Raw genomic sequence first — 23,175 nt, 5'->3', positions numbered from 1 at the left:
TCGTTAAAACATAAGATACACACTTATTAACCTCAGGAAGAATACCAAGCAAGGTGAACACAAGTTTAATCTTCCCAATAGGCAATGGTAGCCCCCTCAGGTCAACGTACTGCTTAACAGGAAATAACCAACAATTGGAAGTCCAATTTTGTACACTTAGAATTCCACAGGACAAGGTCAGACACTTGGCTTTCTTTAATTAAGCACAATTTGACACATAAACTTCAGGATAGAGAGGTAGATATTTCTATCTTCCTTTCTTTCTCTCTCTGTCCCTCTTATCTTTTCAAGTCTGCTGTCTTTGAAGTACCCACTCCCAGCAACTGGGGGAGAAGGAGAGTTAGTATCTCAGTAAGTCCCTTTACATTATAGTACTTTCATTTCCTCTACCGTAAAATGGTCTCCAAGCTCCCTTCCAACTGTAACATTCTATGATTTCATCTGCATCCTTCAAAGCCCATACGGTCTCCACCTTTGTAGGCCCCTTGCCTTTGCCATGAAGCAGGTGCTCCATGCTGAAGGTAGGATTGGAATAGGTGTGTTGCTGGCATCCTGAGCACCAAGCCATGATTGCACTGAATCTACTTCCTACATGCAATGTGTCCACTCTACAGCTAGGACTCCATCAAGGAAGTGATAGGTTTTGTTAGTGGCTCTAGTCATTACTTACGACATTGCTACTGTGGGGAAATGTGTTCCAAAGTCTAAGCAGCTGTCTTACAAAACAGACTTTTACATCTTATTTGAAGGTTGGGAACCTACTTGAAAAAAATATTTAGTTTTAACTACATAAACCGAGATTTAGGACTTAGAAAGTGTGGTAGGAGTCTCATATTCTGAGAATTTTAAAATAAAATGAAAGAAATAGCACACTGCTAGAGAAGCTAGTAGAACCTAGGTTAAAGGTTTTCTTTATAAATACCAGCCTCCCCATTGAGGCATGCAAGAGGCTCTTGCAATGGAAGAACAAAACTCTATTTAAAATAATTTAAACACAACCAGAAAAATGTTCAATATTGCCACCTAGCCAGGAAAAGTGAACTCTGGTATCTGAACTTCTACATTTATAAATAAATTTTCTCTGAGTAGCAGCCACCACTTTACTAATATTGCTTCAAAATGTAACACCTCCTTTATACAACCTCAGTATATTAAGCTGTGGAAAATTAATGGACTACTTTTAACATTGGCAATCTATTATTTTATTTTATTTTTTAATTTTTTTAAAAAAGGTTTTATTTATTTGAGAGAGAGAACAAGCAGGGGGGAGGGGCAGAGGAAAAGGGAGGAGCAGGCTTCCCGCTGAGCAGGGAGCCCGATGTAGGACTTGATCCCAGAACTCTGGGATCATGACCTCAGCTTAACCAACTGAGCCACCCAGGCATCTGGCAATCTATTATTTTAAATTAAATCTAAAAGATTTCTGTAATTGACTAAGGAAAATAATATTTACTTCACCAACGTTTTATGACAAAACTGAATGATACACTTCTTTCAAACACTTAAGCATTGCCTGAAGTCGGCTTGGCAAGAAATGTATAGAATGCTAACAATGGAAAATGCCCTAGAATTATTTGCGCAGAGCTAAGTGGAATATAAAACAACATATATTTACATATTATTGATAAATTGCAAGAGTAAAAGTTTTTTGAATCCTATGGAGTATTAGACAACTTGACATGCAGAACAGCCAGTAAAACATGTATCTTCACTGTTTTAAATGACTTCCCTATTCCACAACCTTTTTCCTCCCCTTCCAATGAAGATCTAATAGGTAATCGAGCCTAATGAAGTATGCTTTTATATCTCTGACATAATGATATTCGTTTAAGAATGTAAAGATTATCTACTAGTCATAAATACAGTGCAATGTATAGACAAAACCCATCAAACCCTCATAATGATGGAGGTTATATTACTTAGGCAGAATTAATGTTCAGCCCACTCTCCATTTCAGGGAAGCACAACAATGCACCCTTGCAATTGGTATAGAGAAGAAAACTCTCATATGGATTTTCATAAGGGGAAGATTCAATTTGTTAACCTCTATGAAGCCAAACAAAATCCTTTCTTTAATTGGACTCTAATGTAGTCAATAATTTTGTGTAGAGATCACAAATTATCTTTCTCCAGACTGATTACCTATGGGAATAATTTCTATTGTATGCAAACTACAGAATATTGCAACTAGACTTCACTACCGAAAGCATGAAAATGAATATAGTTAAGCTCACATTAAACCTCATTTACAAGCATGCATGCTCAATGGGGGGCAATATGGCACCCGAGGGGGCAAAAATTGGTTCTTAGGGGAGAATTAAAAAAAAGCTTAGATATTACAATGATTTGTGACCTTCTAAAACCCAACATTCCCTGAGAAAATCTTATTCCTTAACATTTATTTTCTCTCATTTAATGAAAATTTTCTTCTTAGGTGCTTGAATATGGGGGAAAAAACCCACTGAGAAACACTGACTTAAGATAAAATAAAAGCCAAGTTTTATCTCTAACATTTCCTTTTCCATTCTTAAAATCAAGGTTGCCTTTCATTTTCACTCAAATATGTACTGACACTTTAATATAATTTCCATCTTTTCTTGCTTGTTAGCTTTTCTCTGATTTTCTCTTCATTACATCCCTTTGAGCCAATAGCTGATGACTGGTGTGAATGTGAGAAATGTTTACTCCTTCATCTTTCCTCTCTTACTGATCGCTGATGTTACCACTTGCTGAGTGTTGGGCCTCTGTCGTCACAGTAAAGGAGAAGGCGCAACGTGGAGTCATAACTCCCAGACATACTGTGGCAAGCCTGGCTACTGGGTCTATCCCCATTTCTGACTGTAATGGTCAATGTCGTGAAATGAGGGCAAGAGAAGGAGCCACAAAAAAACAGAAACAACTTTCTTAACATTTCAGGTCAGCTTCTCCCTTGGCAAATTAATTCTAATACATTCATAATTCTAAGGTACATCTTCATGACTGGTCAAAATAGGAAAACGGGACAAAGAAAGCATTCTATTCCTATTTCTTAATATTTGCCTGATACAAGGGGGCATAAAAATATGCGCAGGATAAACTTACTGACTAAAGTATTTTAACGACTGCATTTCTGTGCTAATTTAAAATCTTTCAGAAGAGTTATTACTTACTTTACAAAATCTTAGTAAAATAAATCATAGAATTATCTCATTCATTTAAATGTTTTTCATTGCAAAAACCCTTTACACGATAATATTTCACAATAGAATGTGGCTTGCTCTTTTGTCACAAACAATTTAAACTGAAGCCGGACGGTAGAAAATTCTTCTGAGGACAAAACATTGGTTTAGGAATCTGAGGACAGATCGTGACTTCATTATTTTATAATTGTTGATCCTTAAGTCAACTCAGTTATAAAATCTGGATGAAGTCACATATGTGTAAAGGGTGTCATAAAGGTCCTGAGGCTAAAACTACCTGAGAAGTAATGCTTGTGGTGAAGTGGGACAGCCATACAGCCAGAAGGAGACCACACTGAGCCCCTGGTATCCCCAACCGCCCAAGCTTTCATTACACAAACCATGAAGGTTCACGAGAAGGCTAATTCCTGAATTCAATAAGGTATCACCATTATGTTCCTGATATTTGCAGTTTATGTTTGATTATAATACAGCGCAATAGCACTCTACCTGAGAAAAAGTGAAGTAGTTTAAATTTTCCCCCAATCATCCATAAAAGAGTATGTCCCAGGTTATAGCATTTTACTACTTCCTACCTTACAGGACAAAGGAGGAAGAGTAGAGATAATAGAAAATGTGTGTGTGACATGCTGTAAGAATTAAATTCTTCTTCTTGTAAGTACACAATAAAATTTCAGAGGAATAAGCTTTTCAGGGGGTAGTAGACTGTGTCTTAGGTGATTATCTCCCTCCAAAGAACGGGAGGCCATTTTGCTGACATCTCTGAAAATAGACAACAAAAAAAGGGTGTTGGCACCATTTAAAGAGAACTACGCACTGATTTGAGGAGGTGCTGCCTTTGTAGATGTAACAGCTAAAATACAAAACAAAAAGACTACACGTTTAAATAGATCTATAAACTGAGCTAGAGCATAACTCCTCAAGAAGGATTAGAGAAATCTAGTCAAAATGCTTTGTTCCATTAATACCTGATTTGCTACATTTCCTAAGATTCACGGTTGATTTTTAGCTAACTGTGATTATTCCTAAAACTCAACTCACTTCTAAATTGTGGTCTTTGGGGGGCTTTTATGCAATTGCAAGAATTTATATGCGGTGCTTTGTGAGAGGCACCACCTAAGAAAACCTAATTTTTTACAGGCCAATGTTTGAAAAAAATTTTTCTTCCTTGGAATTCAGATAAATTTGGGGGGAAAATGTAGAGTTTGACTATCGACTTAAAGTGTCAGTATGTCCATATGAATTGGACATACAATCTATTTACTGAAAAGGAAATTGTAGTACTGGAATCTTCTAAGTGTCAATAGTCTTTGACTTTGTAAAAGGAATTTTAGGTCATTTTGGAGGTATACAATCTTCTAAATCAATGAAATTCTATATAGGCTCTCTTCTTTCCTCACACATTTGTAAAGGAAATGTTTAATGTACCTTTAAAATTTGTATAAATTAGACTGGAAGTATTGTTTAGTAAACTTAATAAGTGTTTTCAGAGGAAAGCATAAATGAAGAAGGGTGGACAAAAGGAAATTTTGATCTACATAATTTTAGGAAAATGAGAGAATGCAAGGATAGGACCATGAGTTATATAGATCATTTTGCTTTAGTACTTGTTTCTTTGATTTTCGAGGGTCCTTCTGTTTTTGTTGTTGCAGGGAAAATAACAACAATTACGTCTGGAACATTTCCAATTTTTCTGCTTAGCACTGAAAAAATAATTGTAGCAACAATAACAACAAAAGCTTCTATAAAAATCATTTGAAAACTGCCATAGACTCGAAGCATAATTTTGTTGGTGTGGTACTACTGAGATCTCTTAAATGTTGAAAACAGAAATTTCTGTTGGAATCTTAAAGTTACCTTTTCCTATGTCCAGTACAATCCCCCCACAATGCTCACTAACATGAATGTTGAGACTTGAACTACATGTAGATGTAGCTATGCCTTTGTTCTCACATTGATATTTCTTCTTAAGCAATGCCCCCTTTTTTAGTCCTTGAACGTGAAGGCCACTTAAAATGGCCTTATTGTTTGTAACAACTTTTAGAAAAATCCATATGTTCTTTAATAGCAGCAGGCTTTCTCCCCAGAAAATACTCAATACAGTATCCTCGTGAGCCTATTGTCCTCAGATCGTTGTATTATATTCCCAACGCCTCTGCAAGTTCAGTCCTTCCTCCCTTGCTTACGCTTCCTCCATTTTTTTTTTTTAAATCATTTGGCTACACAGAGCTGCCTCATGTCATTCTTTGCATACATCATCTCTGTTTTTTCTCTTTTCCTGCATAATGGCCCAGCTTTTCTGAGAGTAGCTGTTGTCCCAAGTGTGATCCTTTACTAAAATGGGGAGTGAATGAAGGTGGAGCACAAATTATCTGGAAGCAAAGGAAAACCAGGCATTTGAAAAGGACCCAGAAAGGAAGGAGTAATGAACCAGAGTGGCCTGGATGAATTGCTGTAGAGGGAATTCTCAATTTTGACACAAAAGGAACATAGGGATACCAAGGCCGACCTAGGTGGCGGGGAGAATCTCCGTAGGAAGCCTGCCTCATAGGCTGGTCAGTACAGAGGGTTGAAGCCAGTAGCCTTCCAGATATGAACAGAAACAAATGTATTTTATGAGTAACAGTTAGGCATTCAAACATGCCCATTCCAACACAAAGTACTCTGAGGGGTTGACATCCCTTCATAATTCACGTTCATTGTTCCTCTAAGTAAAATATGTGTCCCCCTGTAGTTATTCTGTTAGGAATTGTACTTTAAAGGCAAGAGGACATTTTTGATAATGCACATCTTAAACTTTTCATTAAACTACCAAATTTAAATTCTACCTTTTTGTGCACTCTGACATTTTTGTCTGGCATTTTCATTAATTTTGCGACATACATAAATGTAGCTGAAATGTTAACTGATCAATACTTTGTCTCTCTCATGTAGCACTAGCGCTCCATTCCCTAAGGACCACACAGCAGAACAGAAATTAAATGTGTAAAATATCAAATGTTACTGTTAAACACAGCGGCACTCACTGTGTAACGACAGAAAAGGCTAAAACAATTCCAAATGGACAGATGGTACCACAAATTATCTACAATCACATTTAAAGATTAAAGTTTGTCCTGTAAAATAATTCTTTGACGCACACTGAAGTGTGTCCTTTCACTGATAGCTCAGTTGTCCAATTATTTTTGTGCTCATTACAGTGAGAAATGACAGTACTGAAGAGAAAGTGTGCACTCTGTTTTTTTTTTTCCATGTTGCACCCACTGACATCCACAAGAACACAAATGTCTGGTCAAGAGCCTGATGAAAATTAGACCCAATTTATGAGACATTTCCACGTCTACAATAGATGATTCCAAAGACGAGCAGGGCCTTCTGTGCCACATACGCCTGTGTTTGCTCTTAGGCATTCAATATTCATAGTAAAATTTAAAAACCTAATTCATAGCGTGCAGTAACAAGGACATTCCCAGGAACAAGCTCGCCTCTATTTTATCCCTTACCTCCCAGGCCGGTTGCAAGCTTCTAATCTCGGCCGCCTGCTCTGCATCTTTCCCAGCACACATAGGTAGGGCCAAAGAGGCTGGAGCAGCTCTAACCCTGCGTTTCTTAAGCTTTCCACTTGAATTGACATTGGGACAAAAAAATTATTGTTTTTCCATTTTGATTTTATTATTCTACATTTATTTTTGGATAGAAAATTAGCAAAGAAAAATAAAACGGAATAGGAAAAAAAAAAGGCACTTAAACATTACGAAGTTTACTGATCTGGGCCTAAAACCAAGCCACATAATGTGCTCCGTGAAGCAGCTGCATTTATGAAAAAGTGGGCCAAGTGGAACCAATATTATAATAATAGACCCGAGATCCATCAACAGGGAATGATGGGAACAATATGTTTGTAACAATGGGGTGCTGCTCATACTCCTCTCCTAATGGAAAGCAGCTCTTTTCAATAAACGGGCCTAAAAGGGCTCTGGTTATGCAATGAGATCTTTGAAACATTTCTTTTCTTTTTTTTTTTTTTTTTAAGATTTTATTTATTTATTTGACAGAGAGACACATCGAGAGAGGGAACACAAGCAGGGGGAGTGGGAGAGGGAAAAGCAGGCTTCCCGCCGAGCAGGGAGCCCGATGCGGGGCTCGATCCCAGGACCCTGGGATCATGACCTGAGCTGAAGGCAGATGCTTAATGACTGAGCCACCCAGGCACCCCAAAACATTTCATTTTTAAATACATCATTTAATATCTAAAAGAGGAATTAAAATCCTACAACAGTATTTTTCCTGAATTGTTATGAGACTTAGATTATAAGGTGCATATTAGAAAGCTCTTTTAGAAAGAAAATAATATCTGTTGTGCACTTTGGGCAAGGTTCTTTTCTGTGCCTCAGTTTTTTCCTCTGTATATCAGGAAAATAATAGTATCTATCTTATAATTATGTTGTCGGGAATATTAAATTCATTTATGCATGAAAGGCACTTTCGTGCCTTAGTACCTGTAAAACAGTTTCCTGTCACATAAATGCTCAGGAAGTATGAGTTGTTGTTATTTTTATATAGAGGATTATTGTATTATTATTTAGAGGATTATTATATTATTATATATTAGTTGTTATATATATAACACATATAGAGGATTATTGTATTATTTAGAGGATTTATATTATTATATATATAACATACAGCACATATATAATGTAATAATATACTATTATATATTGTTATTATATAGAGGATTATTATATTCTTATTTAGAGGATTAAATTCATCAGAATTTAAGTAAAGGTCAAGGGAAAATTGCTGCAGAGCATTAAGCTATGTCTATCATCATTTAATAACCAACTTTACTAGAGCAAAGCCCTATTTATGTGGCATCATTCAAGAAGACTTTCTCCTCTTTAAAAAATTTTCAGACTGATTGACTGGTTTATTGGCTGGTCTATTGATTTAGATAGCCATTTATATTGGGAGCCTACCAAGTGCTAGATACTCTGCAGGTGATGCTGGAGTACTAGGGTGAAAAAGGCAGGGCCCCCGTTCTCAGGGAATGCCCAGCTCAGGTCTAGATAAATGCAGTTCAGTTTTGTTATTTGTTATTTCAACCACATTCAGTAGAGTGTGATTCAGTGCTTCTATTCAATGGACAGTTAATATTATCATTTCTTCCTCAAAAGTACTCTCACTGCATATTCACATGCAGCTTGTGAGGACTTGTTTCTCACCATCAGTGTCTGCAGGCCCTTTTCCTTCCTTCACGGTGGCCTCCCCGGACTCTTTTTTGCAAGCATCTTGCATTCAGTTTGTGTTTTGTATGACCAAGGCTGTTGGAAACTGACTACAAGCTAAGAGAGATATTATTATATTTCCTCCTGGTGAACTCTGATTCCCTTATAGTGAAACCACTCAAGTATTATCAGATACATGTACTGAAGTTTCTTGGACTTTCAGTGCCTGATTTTTTTTTAATCAGAAGAAAATTGGGGAAAAAAGTCTGCCATCTTGAATTCATTTCACATGAGCAACCTCGGGAAGCCAGAGGGAGTTTATGAAAACTTACACAACACATTGTAATGTTAAAACATTCGAAATGAATGTTCCTGAACGAATGACATAATTATAGAGATTTCTCTGTTTTCAAATTTCGCAAACAGTTGTGGGGAATGACTTTGGAAAGAGTGAATCAAAGATGGCATCATGGCCTTTTCAGGAGAATATTACTGTGTCTGTTATAAGGCCCCGTGGAACCTCGAAGTAATGGCATAAAATACACACAGAAACTCAGTATCGTCTTTTCCTCATTAACATCAAAGTGCCTCTATGATACTGAAAAATCATAATAAAGTTTGCCTAACAGTACCCTGACATATTTATTATGTGAAGGCACTAAATAAAAGAATATTGAAAGAGGCAGATTTTCTTTTCTAAATCCTAATGATGATGGCAATCGCTTTCTTTAAGGAGACAACAACATGTCTATGGGAAGCTGGCCGCCTAACTTTCTGGTAACTTGCAACACAAAGGGACATACTCACTCTTTGTTCCATGTGCTCAGACATTAATGAAAGTCCCATACAAGGCCCGAGAGAAGGACAGAGCTCAAAGTGCTAAACAGATGTGCATACACTCATTTGAATGGTAATACTAAAATGTTGAATTGTTACTATAATTAAGGCTCTTCTTGTAAGCCTCCATAATAAAGTCAGATTTTGCTAACCTGGAAACTATAAGGAAGCATAAGGTACTCATATTCTAACAAATATGACAGTAAAATAAAGGATTTCGAAAGAAGGACTCCACTTAAACTTCAAACTGAAATCCTGAATAAGCAAAACTAATGTGAGAGCAGAAAATCCCAGCTAAAGCTCAGAGGAAAGTGTTCTCTCAGATTTTCGAGCTCTGCAAGTTGGTCTCATCAGCAGTTTTTAAATAACCAAAGTAAAAGGCCACAAGATGAACACTGTTAGAGAACTATCTGGATCTATCAAATTCTCACTTGTGCCTCTTTAAAAACTGAAAATCTCAGAAACAATAAAATGTCTCTTAAATAGGTCACATCCACTTCCAATTGACTCACATATTCAAACATTACCAACTAGCATCCTACTGCCAACGATTTTCCTATTTTGAAAAAAAAATCTATAAAACAATAAAATAAAGACGAGGATGGTCAAGATTATTAATTTTTTTTAACACTAAGGACTTTTCTTGGCGCTGTTATTGGGATTTGGAATTATGCAATATGTAAAATTTTACTTTTTGACTGTCATGGAGAAAATTATATATTGGCTGAGATATCTTGCTTTCCGGAAATCTGGGGGGGGGGGATGTGTATTCTTGGACTCGGACCTTGAACGATCCATCAGGTTCCTGCCCACGGCAAATCTGTCCAGTCAAGTCTTAAAATAGGAGTTTTAAAATGGCCACATCAACATAACTGTTACTATAGCCACAGAAACATGCAGCTATGATTACTGAATTTAATGAATAACAATGTAAGTAATAAAGAATTATCATACCACAAAAGCAGCGAGGCTCCTTGGGGGTGAATCCCAATCAAAGCAACTATTAACGTAGTATGCAGCATTTACGAGCACCATGACACAACGCTTCATTCTGATAAAGTTTCTTAGTAGCAGCTGTAAGGAAGATGAAAATATTATCAGAATTTGCAAGACTAAAAACCATCAGATATGGTACAAAATTCTTCAAGCTTAGTGTGACTTAAAAAGGATTCAGAAAGTTAATAAAGTTGTAAGAATATACCAAGCAATTTGGCTCAAGAGTTAAAGGAAGAGAAGTATCTCTGAAGAAAGTAGAAAGAACTGAATTACAAGAGCAATTTCTCAGCTAAATATATTTTCTTAAATAATATTATTATGTGGGTCGGGCTACTTTTGTTCAAAAGAAAAAAAAAATCTAAAATCTCCAAGAGATTAAGAACATTTATATACTGTGAACCTTAAATATATATTTTTTTACTCTTAAATCTCATTGTGATTTTAAGATTCTTTAAATGCTTTAACTTCAAGATATTTCAAAGTGAAATGGATAACGTGAAATGTTTTAATTTCACGTCTTAGAGGAAAACCTGTCAAGTATTGCTTTATTACAGAAAACAAAATTTTCACCATTTTTGTAGGAACCTCCCTTATTTACTATCAATTTTTCAGTCTCTGTCTCTCGGTCTCTCTCCCTCTCTCTCTTATTCTCTCTCTCTCTTTTCCACAATCAATTTAACCTATATTTTCTCATTGCTTTTTTCATAATTTTGGAGTTAGGAAAAAATTTATGGTAACCAAATGCTTTACAAAATCTTTCATTAAAACGGTATATGAGAATTGATATAATTTAAATCTAACAAGTAAAACAAGGCATGACTATAACTATAAAAAGAATAGCCCCTCTACTAGATGAGGGTACAAAAAATGATCTACAACTGTGTTACTAATTAGACTACTATGTCTGCAGGTTAATATTTTGCTAATGCCAAATATACTTCGATACTGATCTGGTATTTTTAAGAAGTGAAGCTTCTTGAGGTCATTTGGAAAAAATATGTGTATGTGTGTGTGTATAAATATAGATGCCTGAACAAGCATACCAGTTTTAACAAGTTGTTAAAATGGAAATTCTTTCGCGAAAAGAGTCACCCTATTTGTTTCCTTCTTTCCTTCCTCCCCTGATGACCTTCCTTTTAGAGCTCCTTTTATTACTTTTATCTCTAATTGTGAAAAAAATGTAATCTGTATTTCTATTTAGATAGATATTGCATTTGTAATTCATGCACTGTCTTTAAACAACCAAAGATCCCACTGTTTATGGTGAATTGATTAGATTAAAAACAAAACTAATTTTAGTCTTCTAATAGCACAGAAAATCGTTAAATATTTTAACACACACAAATGAGTTCTGTAAACTTTATAGCCATAGCAAAAACATTTTATTTTAGCTGCGTTAATTGGAAGTAAACATTTTTTTAAAGAGGTAGCTTAGCACCCTTTCTTAACTTGGTATCAAACCTAATTTAAATCTAGGTCTAATTACAAGATATAGAGCCCTAGTTAAAATTTCTTCATGACAGAAAAATCAGATGTGCTGGTTTTCTATTTTCTTCGCTAAAAGTGCCAATAAAAGTTCACTTCTAAAAGACCATAGTCAAAATCTAATTAACAGGAAGGTTTCCCTTAAAAGATGGAGCCCCCTCTCTTGTGGATTAGAGGGAAGAGCTTTACCCAGGGCTCGCTTTACACACACCTGCACCATACCTGTGGGTGGTCTGGACATACATTTGAACCTCAGCCTTTGGTGGTTCTCATTTACACATTCCATGGCAATCAGACAGTATTTTATGTTCAAAATGATCATTCTTTGGCTAATGCAGGAATACATATCCGTTCTACGCAGCGCCTACAGTATCCCCTTTCCACTCTGACCACCCCCATCCAATTTATTAGTTTGGTATTGTCCTTGTTTGATCTCTTACGGAAAGGAAGGGAAGAGAGAGAAAGAAAGGGAAAAAAAAGGAAAGAAAGAGAGAAAGAGCCATTTCACATAAGTAGATGATCAAAAATTCCCTAGTCTTCCCCCCCTCCACACTTCCAAAGTTTATTTGAATTTACCTAGATGTTTTGCAGATATAATCAGGTCTTCCCAGAGGGATTCATCTTTCCTTGCTTTTTACCTGTTTAGAGAGTCTGTTTTCCTCTTCAATGTACTTCTGTTCTTTGGGTATTAATGTTCGTAAGCTGGCTTTCACCTATACATCAACATATGTGTCTGTTATGGACTCATATATTACCACCGTTTACAAGTTTTTCACGCAGTTCAATTTGCAATAATTCCTAAAGTTTCAAAGTCCTGGCTGCTGCGCTCATAAAATACAAATGTATACAGTTGCACACGCACGCGCTTGCACCGCTTACGCCGGCAGGCAGCGGCCGCCGTACGGAGGCAGCGGCAGCCGCCAACTGTAACAGAAAGTGTGGGTGTGCCAGGCAGTGGCGGAAGCGCATTCTCTGGGATACATCAAGGTTTAGAGAAGACGAGGAATGACAGAAATTCTCTACAAATCGGGAACAAAAGCTTTCATGAAACTGAACTCTTTAGCAGTACAAAAAAGCCAAAGTTAAGACTTACAGCATTAAAAATCACATCTATTTCAAGATAGATGACCCCCTTTGTTGGCCCTGTCAGCTGCTTGTTTTTCAAGACGTAGGCTTTCTGTTCACCATTTTGAATCTGCGGGAAAAGGACATGACAGCCGTCTGTCTCGCGGTCTCCGCTGAATACACTCCCTCAGTGACCTTTGACCCCCAGCTGCTGAAACTGACAGAGAACCCAAAACAACTGTGGCAATTCTGACAAGTACCTGTTCATTACCAGGATCAAGTCTGTCAGGAAAAATTAACTATCATGGGATTCAACATGGCCGTGAATTGAGTATGTTAAAATTTTTAGTGTTCTTATTACAGACCTTGGTTGAGAAATGACAGATACAGAGCTGAGGGTTTTTTTTTTTTTTTTTTTTCCCTTGAGCAAAAGCAACACAGAGCAGTGTGTCAGGTGAATAAAACTTACAGACAGCAATGGTATAGCAACTTTGCCCAGAAAGTCAGCACTTCGATCCCGATCTTCATCATAAACTGTCACCTCAAGAACTGAATGGATATCTTTAATGTTGCTGCATAATAAATATACGTAAGAAGAAAAGACTTCATCAGTGGGGAACAAGAACAAAAATGCTTTTGAAAATTTAGATGGCTCCAGCTGATTTTGTGTGTATGTGTTTTTAGGTATGCTATTTGCATATACACATATTACAAGGTAGCTTGGTATCTGACAGAATTTCCCATAATGCACCTTCGTAGACTACAGTGTTGGTTCTGTTATCTGGAACTTTGAACACTATTGTAATTTCAAGTTATAATTTTTAATGAAATATAATTTTCCATCTGGATGGGCACAGAATTAGCGTAAAAAAAAATCAATAAGTGGCACTGATGTTTTTGAGACTTTTCCCTCTCATTATTATCACAATAATTCCTAGCTTCCTATTAACCCCATGTAAAACTCCATTAAATTTGATATCAGCAAGAGTCACAGTATATCTCATACAATTTTTCTTTTTCTGTAATAGTAGGACATCTCCTTTGTTTACAGTTCCTACCAAAACATTGACTTATTTCTGGTAGGTTTATAGTAAAAACTAACCAACACAGAAAACAGAATGGAGAAAATGTAACATTGATAGCTATTGTACCACCCCAGGATTTAGAAATTAAATAGTGTCCCATTACGTTCCAAAGACAACATATGTTAATAAACAACTGTGCGAGCTCTTCATTTTTGTTTCTGGAAAAATAAACCCCAATTGCTGACAGCATTTATTCTTTGATCAAACTGTTTACCAAGAAAACATGAATTAAGAGAAAACAAAAAAAAAGAATATATTCATTACTGAAAGACTGCAACCACGTGTGAGAAGGGGCTTTATCGGGGCACAATCAATTAATGGCTTTGATAATAATCAAACCTATTCATTCAGTTATGCATTCCAGAGAAGAACACTCTCAACAATCTTCTTAGGAGTGCAAGTCTACTGACCAGGCTTTCATCTCTTATAAAAATGTGGAATTCCTTAAAGATAAATTAGTCAGATAATTAAATCTGATTAGTTACTCGCTCTTAAGCAGAGACATTATAAGAAATTAATGAGGAATTTAGCAGTTTTCATATACAAAAAAATTAAACTATGTTAGAAAACTTTTAAGAAATACTCTGTTTGGAGAGTTTTCCTTTGTTCAGAGTTCATTTCTAAAGCCCCGTTTAAAACACACACACACACCCTGGACTTAGGAGATACTATGGTGTAGATCAGCAGCTTTTAGTGCGTGGTCAAAAGATTTATAAACTTTTTTTAAAACAAAAGGAAAATTAACCCGAATGGTGTTCTGGTAACTGGGACAATACTTAATATCCTTATTGTACTAAAATGCAACAAAGCAAAACTAAAGCATCTCTGAATTCAAGACTGGATTGTTTGCTGATTTGGGGAATGGAACAAATAGAGCTTTGTCCTCCCTGGTGTCAATGCAGTTGGGGAGAATTTCAATAGAAAGTATAAAAGGAAGAAGCAGTATGGCCATTCAGTTAATGGAAGCAAAATCCTTAGTCAAACCATATAAAAATCACAGTTTTAAAAAAAAGAATCTGTGAAAACAAAGAAAAATAGCATATTCTTTCCCCAGGTCTCTCTGTCGGAAAGGTATTACAATTATGATATTCGCTGTTGCGAGCAGCGGCAGTCCAGATGCAGAGCTGCTCATCAGTTAAGAATAAACACACACACAAATATCTCAAAAATAAATATTATTAGCTCCATTTTTGAAAGGAGCTCAAGGTAATGATTACTTACAATGTGAAGATTTTGTTCCACTCGGGATTAAGATTTTTGTAGACGGTATGTGTCAGCAGCCTATCATTGTTCAGTTCAACTACACAAAATGGGTCACTTTTACCTACGAGAGATTTGGGGGGGAACATTTTTAGTATAAATAACACCCACAGTTCACAGTGTCATGATCATGGCCACATCGCTTTTCTGAAAAGTTTTATGAAAAACAAAAAGTAACATACAGTTTAAAAAATTTAAACATCAAAATAGAGTTAGATGTAACTGGAGAGTGTTAACAATTGTGATTCCTAGCAAATTAGAACCTGAAAAAAGTAAAAGAAAGGAAATTATACAGCTGGTATTTTGATTTGTACTTATTTTTTTTTTACAAAAAATAGTAATAATTATTATGAGAGAAACTGTGATGCATGTCCATCTCTCAGTCAGTTTTTATTTAGTTCTATAAAGATCATTTGAAAGGCTCAACCCCTTCACTTTTACGCATATATTTTCCAACTCCTCCGACTCAGTAGTAACTTTTAACAGAAATTTCTAAACAAAACTAAACAAATTTATGTTGGGAAAACTGCTATATAACAGAATGACACCATTGTAATGTGACTTTAGATTCCCTCCTGAAATGTCTCTGGCATCACAAGAAGGTAAATTAAACCCTCAGAGGCAGAAAAAATTTTGCCATTTGAAACTTAAGCTCAACAACCAATCTGCATGTTAAAGAGCAGTATTTTTTCCTGTCCACTGAGAGTAAAGAATTTGGAAGTTATCATCTGTTTACAGCGAGCCTGTTCTGCCATAATCAAATCTTGTCCGTTCGGCAATTATATTTTGTGATATCCTCAATATTTTGTAATGTCATGTCCTGTATTATAAGAACCCCATAAAGTCAGAGGCTCTATGGGGGCAGCATTAATGATATTAGTGCTGCGTGTAATTTGTTTGATACCTTATACAAATGACAATGAAATCAATATTTAGACAAAGCTGTCCAGAGGTCATATCTTTTAAACTACAATATTGATTTAGACTACATAAGAGGTTAATGTGCATATTATTAACTTTAATGATAAAGAATAATTGTTTTAAATGCATTGTGAATTGTAGTCACAGTAGTTTACACTTCTGTGAAAGCTTAAATATCATTGAAGATTTTCAATTAAATTTTAATAGGAAGGAATTCATTAGCTATCAATGACAGATAAGTCATGTATTCCCACACAGCAGTGTATTTACTTTCCATATTGTGATTCTTAAAATGAGTCATACAAACTTTGACTCACCTTTAATTTAATTTATTAGTTATATAATAAAAAAAAAAGAGTAAATATATGTGTGTTAGTTCAGCGGCCTCATATACCCCAGGATGACTGCATAATTTAGCAGTATGGTAGTCTTTTCAATTTTTGGTCTTGGGAACAATTTTGAATAACGAATAGAGAATCGAAAGTCTTTGAGGTCTGTTGACATTTTTATTTCTGCCTTTGGATCTGTATTTTCCTTTTTTTTCTTTTTTAGTCATACACACATACACACCATGGAAGACAGAATTCAAAAAAGAACATTTTGTTCATTAAAACAGTGCAAAATGTTTTATTTGCCACATCAACAATTTTATTTTCTTCCACGGAATTCAGGTACAAGCATAAAAAGTGGATTCAAACAATTTCAAAAGCCTTACTTATTCTTAAGGCCCATATAAAGTCTTTTCACCTAGCTTTGTACTGGGTAACATGCATACCATAAGAAAAAGGACACACACTACCACCTCAAATAATTTATAAAAGGGTTGGAGAGATTTAAAAAATCTACCTGTAATGATCAGAGAGAAAATTAAAGCCATATTTATTAGAATTCCATGTCAGAAGCATCACTATTCTGCCATCACTTTAGACAGAACATTAGATTGATTAGTGTTGGAACTTTTACCTAAAAGACAAGTGGAACATTCACACTCTTCCTGGGACCTTCTTTTAATTTTTCTCATATATGTGTACATTCATGTAAATCTTAATTTAGTTAAAAAAAACTATATAAAGATAGCACTTTTGGGCATTTCTGTTTCCTCATTTTCACTTGCTTTACTTCAATTACTATTATATTTCAACTGACTTGGTTTTACTCGCCCTCAAATGATCAGCAATGTGTAACAGATGCAGTCAAAACTGCCCCACCTCTTCAATAGCAAAACACAAGAACAAACTCCAGAGACCAAAATCTATTGGGAAAACATTTTACTTTATTTTATTTTTATTGCCCAGTGTGGAGCCCGACACGGGGACCGAACTCATGACTGTGAAATCAAGACCTGAGCTGAGATCAAGAGTCGGACACTTAACCGACTGAGCCATGAGGTGCCCTGAAAATATTTTTACTTTAAACTTCTACCAGCAGAGAATGCAAATCCTCACTTGATTTCTTTTCTACAGGAATTACATTCAATTGTGTAAGAGACTTTCAACCACATGGAAAGTCTCTTAAATCACCACTTTCTTTGTTACTCTACCTGTATTTGCTGACAAAAGATCTGGAGTCTTAAAGAAACAAAATCTGTTCTTAATGATTAACGCTTCCCATATCTTGGTAAGAAACTAATCCATTTATCAAAACCTACGCCCATGAGGCCGTGGGTATCCATATTTTCTTACTGTGTAGTTGATTAGTTTGCAAGACCATTCCTAGGGAAAACTGGTTATCTGCCGTTGACCACCACATTACTTACTCTCTCACTCACTCTCTTCTATTAGGATGAAGACATTGAAGCCCTAGAGACAATGCTACACCCACCAAAAACAGTGTAAGCACCTTCTGAAGCCACTTCTCAGTCATTTTGCTAAATTCCAGGGGCATTCCATCATTGGCAAAAATATTCTCTTACATGTACCTGCTTTTAACTTGAAATGGGTAAGCAAGGTAAATTTTAAGAGACCATATTAAACCCTGTACCAAATGTAATCGTGCTTACATTAAAAAAAAAAGAGAGAGAGAAACTTTTATCTTAGACCAAATTACTATTTAACACAGCTTTAATTAAATATATTTAAATGTGGGGCGCCTGGGTGACTCAGTCGGTTGAGGGTCGACTCTTGATTTCAGCTCAGGTCATGATCTCAGGGTTGTGAGATGGAGCCCCGCCTTGGGCTCCCTGCTCGGCGTGGAATCTCCTTGAGATTTTCTCTCTCCCTCTCCCTCTGCCCCTCCCTGCACTCTCTCTCTGTCTAAATAAATAAATGAAATCATAGATATATATAATTATATATCTATGATTTTATATATATCTATATTTAAATATAAGGCACCAGGCAAGACCTTTCCCAATTTCCCAATAACTATGCCATATCTTAGTAGTTAGTAGGCCACACACATGGGAAGACCTGGCTAATGTTTTGACCACAGATTCATTCACTCAACAAGTAATTATTACTTACCATGTACCAGGCAGTGTTCTATGCATTGAGGAGACATAAGTGCATAAAACAATAATAATGATAAGCCTGACCTCATGGTGTTTACCTTAAGGAAAAAGACAATGAATACACACATTTTATGGTATTTTAGAAGGTAATAAGTAGTATAGAGAAGGAGTTAGGAATAGCAATGAGGAGTACTGGTATGTATGTGCAATTTTTTAAAGGACCGTCAGAGAAGGTCTCACTGAGAAATCAGCATATGGGCAAAGAAATAGAAAAGGCAAGGGAGTAGGCTCTGGGCTACCTAGAACAACAGGTTGTGGAAAGGTCAGAGAAATGGCCGTGCCTGGTGTGTCTAGGAATATCCAAGAAGCCAGTGTGACTGAAGGAATGAATTGAGGGAAGGGGAAGAGTAGAGGGTGAGGTGTGGGGAGGGTGGCAGGTCTCTGCAGGATACGGTTTTCTCTACAAGTTCTAGGAGAAGCTTTTGGAGGTATTCGGGCTGCGGCGTGACATGATCTGACAGCTGCTATTTGGAGAATAAGGTGGAGAGAAGCCAGTGGAGGAGGAAGTGGGAAGAGTTAGGAGGATATTACAATCCAGGTGATGGAAAGTGCTTGGATTCTGAATATACTCTGAAGGCAGAACCAACAGCGTTTGAAGATGCCAACAGTGAACAATCTCTTATGCCTGATACTGTTATTTGCTGACAGAAAACAATTCCCTGAGCTTAGCCAAGTCGGTCTTTTATTCCCCCAAGGACGAGAAGCATTCAACAAAGGACCCAGGGTAGTTTTCTCTAGAATCTGGCAAAGAGGAAAATTTACGTAAGGAGAGAGCAGCCAATTTTATATTTAACTTCTATTCATCTTTTCCTTCTATAAAGTTATGTTTTTACAGTTATCAGTAATGGATGCCAACATCAGGTCTTTACACACTATGTTATTTTCAACTAATTTAGAAAGTATCCTTCTGCCACTGCATGATTCAAGGGTAATTAAAAATTAACAGCAATTTCAACCAAAATAATAGTAAACGTACAATATCAAATTCTATAAACTTACCACTAAAAAGCATTCACCATAGTTTTATTTTAAAGAAGTGGCTACACACAGTTAATGTGCTTATCTGGCTTGCTAAATGATGCTTTAAATGACTGGCTTTTCAGTTCCTAAATTTTGCAGCCTTGATTATGTGCCACTTAAACAACCGAAAACAATCACAGAAATACCAGTGATGGACCTAACCATTAATTATCTCCTTAATTATTCCTTCCTTTCATCCTTTTATCATTCTAGTTAGACCCCGTGATATGCTGCTGTGCTTGCTGAGAGTGTCTGGGGAGTGGGATTGACTACAGGATGCGGTATTGAGGTCTACCAAGTACACTGTGTTCTGCAAAGCTCTAAAGAGTGATGCAAAGCTGCTCCATGTGATGATTTTACTCAATACTGTATGGGCAGAAGTGCAAGGAATTAAGGCAGCATCCAAAGTTGAACTGTATTTTGTTTCTGATAATTTTTGGCTATTTAAACAGCCTAAATGTATGGGAACAGATTATATAATCCCTTATCTCCCTCTTAGTCATTCTTGTCATAAGACTAAAGCTGACCTGTGGGTACCAACTGGCATTCTCTTAACTTTCACCGTTTGGGCTAAAAAGTGCAAGATTTGGGTTTGGATACAAGATAGAAATTGCTGCAGTGCTTGGTGAGGATCAGAGCAGTGGGGCTGATTGTGTTAACCGCCATGACAGCTGAAAGAGTCTTAGCCTTGCTTGAGAACACTGCAATTTTCCTTGTTGACAATTTTCTAGAGAGAAACAGGAATACCTCTGGAAGCATTCATTACTTATTGAATGCCTGCTCCTCTCACCCTGGAATTATAAGTATGATTAAGACACAGTCCAGCACTCAAGGCACGCACAGTTTAGTGAGCATGATAGGCATGTAAATACGCAATTATACTGCAGGACTGTTAGTGCTGTAATAAAGGTACGTAAAAGGTACAATGGGAAGGATATCATTCTCTAGCTCTAGAACAGGAAGGGAAAAGGAGGCAAAGACTTTTCCTCAGTGGGTGAGATGACCCTGGTGATCTATGGTGATTACACATCTCTACTGCCAACAGCTTTAGAGAGAAGGACGATTATCTAACAAGAAGACTTTAACAATTTATGATAAGGAATATTTAGCTTAAACTTGTTTCTTTATCCCTTTGATACGGACTCTATAACACAGCAACTTAGATCTATGTTATGTAGTGACTATACAATAGATACTTAAAAATATTAGGTTAGGACTAATGCGCATTTATCCGTAATCTCGTTAAATACCAGGGGCTATTTATTTTCCCTATGGATTTTTACAGGGGGAAAAAATCTCCCAAGGGAGTTAAAATTAGAGCTTCTTCTCTCTTAACTTAAAAGTAAATCTATAATAAATTTTAAAGCACATGCTCTAACACCTAAATTCTTACAGTGAAAAGCCATTCCTACAGCAGTAAAAACAGGTCAGAATTGTCTCCAATGGGCACCTTTTCTGGGCGTCTTCAAAGCAGCACAGAGGACTGAATGGGATGTGCTGACTGGCTAATTCTCTCTCACTCTTAGCCCTTGCTCTTTGGGGTCACAACACTGACACGTTTATAAAGAACTGTGGGAAAGCCTGCACCACCCCTGCTAGCTTGTTACCTGTTACGTGGGCAAGTGGATGGCTTCAGTTTGTGCAAACTACTGGTTTGAGCATTAAAGTCACTCAAAAGATACTGAATGATATTCTTGCTCCCAGAATAGAAAGTTAATCCTGATCCATCAGTGGTGGGCTTTGTCCAGGGTCATTTTGCTGCTGACAAGTAGCACACTTTGCTGGATGTGATGTGTTATAGAAATGTGTGTGTAGGGGGATACCCAGTGACCACCTCTTTGTTGTCCTGTCTCTGAAAACACAGAAGGCTTTCAATAGCATGGAAAGCAGTTCATATCCATTGGGGCCTTTTATTTGGGGCCTACCTTGCACAAATTAAGCTCTTTGGTTTAATTTCCTCAGGTGTCACAGTTCGAAATGGCTATACTTTAATCTTTTTTTTTAATTATAATCAAGATTGCCATCTGTCCTTTCCACAAACTGGAATTTCAATCATAACATATAACAATGTTGTACGTAGATGAGGGAATTCCATAGGGTCCACCAAAACAAAAAGCTATGTGCATTGGATATATCTTCCAATCCTTCCCTTATCACTGGAGATGGGGTTTTGACCTTTGCTTTTTTTCATCAACTGACCTAAACATATTTTAAACATCTGATTGGTAGAAATACATTAACTGCCACTACTCACTAAGTTCCCACTGGGTCTGATTCTGGGACTGAGTAATAATAACTGGGCTTCCCTTTTCTCACTAAGTCATGAGTTGTGGCTCTCAGCCCATTAGACCTAATACATCCTTTTTCATATTGAAGATTTTGTAATGTCCTCCTTAAAATTTTGAAATAAAAATCAATCATGATTTCAAAATTTCATATAAGGCCTTAATGCCATAATAAAGGAGGACTAAACTGAAAGTTGTTTATAATAAAATCATATGTTTATTTATTCAACAAATATTTATTGAGTGCCCACTATATGCCAGGCCATGTAAACAAAAAAGGGAAATGTCCCTGCTCTCTTGGATTCTATTTGTAGTGGGGAGGGAAGAAAAAGAGACTAAATATTGAACACAATTAAGAAATACATTATATTGTATGTTAGGAAGTGATATGTGTTAATGAAAAATGGAAACAAACAGTGTGGCATAAGGGGTTTGAAGAATGTGGGGGAGGAGCATAGTTTATAAATATAATTAGTGTGGTTGGAGTAGGCTTCATGGAGAAGGTGAGATGTGAGCAAAGACCTGAAGGAAGTGAAGGAGTACTCAAATGGATATCTGGAAAGAAGTATCCCAGGAAGGGGCAAGAGCTAGAGCAAAGGCCTGGTGTGCTCAGGGACCCTGATATAGTGGGGCACAGTGAGCACTGAGAACAGTGGTGGAACATGTCAGAGAAGTAAAGGGGAACCAGATCATGAACCAGATTGCCATCAGGCAATCCTAAGGTCTTTGGTGTTCACTGTGTAAAATGGCAGCCATTTGCATGGCTTGAGTAAATAATATGTATTTCAAAACCCTCAACTTTATGGTCAACTAATCTTCAACAAAGCAGGAAAGAATGTCCAATGGAAAAAAGACAGTCTCTTCAACAAATGGTGTTGGGGAGATTGGACAGCCACATGCAGAAGAATGAAACTGGACCGTTTCCTTATACACACACAAAAATAGACTCAAAATGGTTGAAAGACCTAAATGTGAGACAGGAGTCCACCAAAATCCTAAAGGAGAACACAGGCAGCAACCTCTTCGACCTCAGCCGCAGCAACTTCTTCCTAGAAACATCGCCAAAGGCAAGGGAAGCAAGGGCAAAAATGAACTCTTGGGACTTCATCAAGATAAAAAGCTTTTGCACAGCAAAGGAAACAGTCAACAAAACCAAAAGACAACCAACAGAATGGGAGAAGATATTTGCAAATGACATATCAGATAAAGGGCTAGTATCCAAAATCTATAAAGAACTTATCAAACTCAACACCCAAAGAACAAATGATCCAATCAGGAAATGGGCAGAAGACATGAACAGACATT

General features: G+C 36.6%; 1 protein-coding gene across 16 annotated transcripts in view; it reads right to left on the bottom strand.

The window, feature by feature from the left end:
* The window catches only part of MCTP1 (multiple C2 and transmembrane domain containing 1), a 494,794-nt gene that overhangs the window by 133,278 nt on the left and 338,341 nt on the right, over positions 1 to 23,175 (bottom strand). For 14 of the 16 annotated variants that reach the window (XM_081826545.1, XM_081826553.1, XM_081826549.1 and 11 more), the window contains 5 exons: positions 15,097 to 15,199; positions 13,260 to 13,362; positions 12,819 to 12,920; positions 12,364 to 12,438; positions 10,199 to 10,318 (listed from right to left, as the gene is read on the bottom strand). In XM_081826545.1, coding sequence (XP_081682671.1) covers positions 10,199 to 10,318; positions 12,364 to 12,438; positions 12,819 to 12,920; positions 13,260 to 13,362; positions 15,097 to 15,199 — 503 coding nt within the window. Of the gene's footprint in view, positions 1 to 10,192; positions 10,319 to 12,363; positions 12,439 to 12,818; positions 12,921 to 13,259; positions 13,363 to 15,096; positions 15,200 to 23,175 lie in introns of those variants that run through there. The other 2 variants (XM_081826548.1, XM_081826561.1) reach the window with 2 other exon arrangements.

The sequence above is a fragment of the Leptonychotes weddellii genome, chromosome 7 (genome assembly GCF_054177405.1).
Source record: "Leptonychotes weddellii isolate Sample4059 chromosome 7, ASM5417740v2, whole genome shotgun sequence".
Lineage (NCBI taxonomy): Eukaryota > Metazoa > Chordata > Mammalia > Carnivora > Phocidae > Leptonychotes > Leptonychotes weddellii.
The sequence above is the reverse complement of the archived record's forward strand: the minus strand, read 5'-3'. Positions and strand labels throughout refer to the sequence as shown.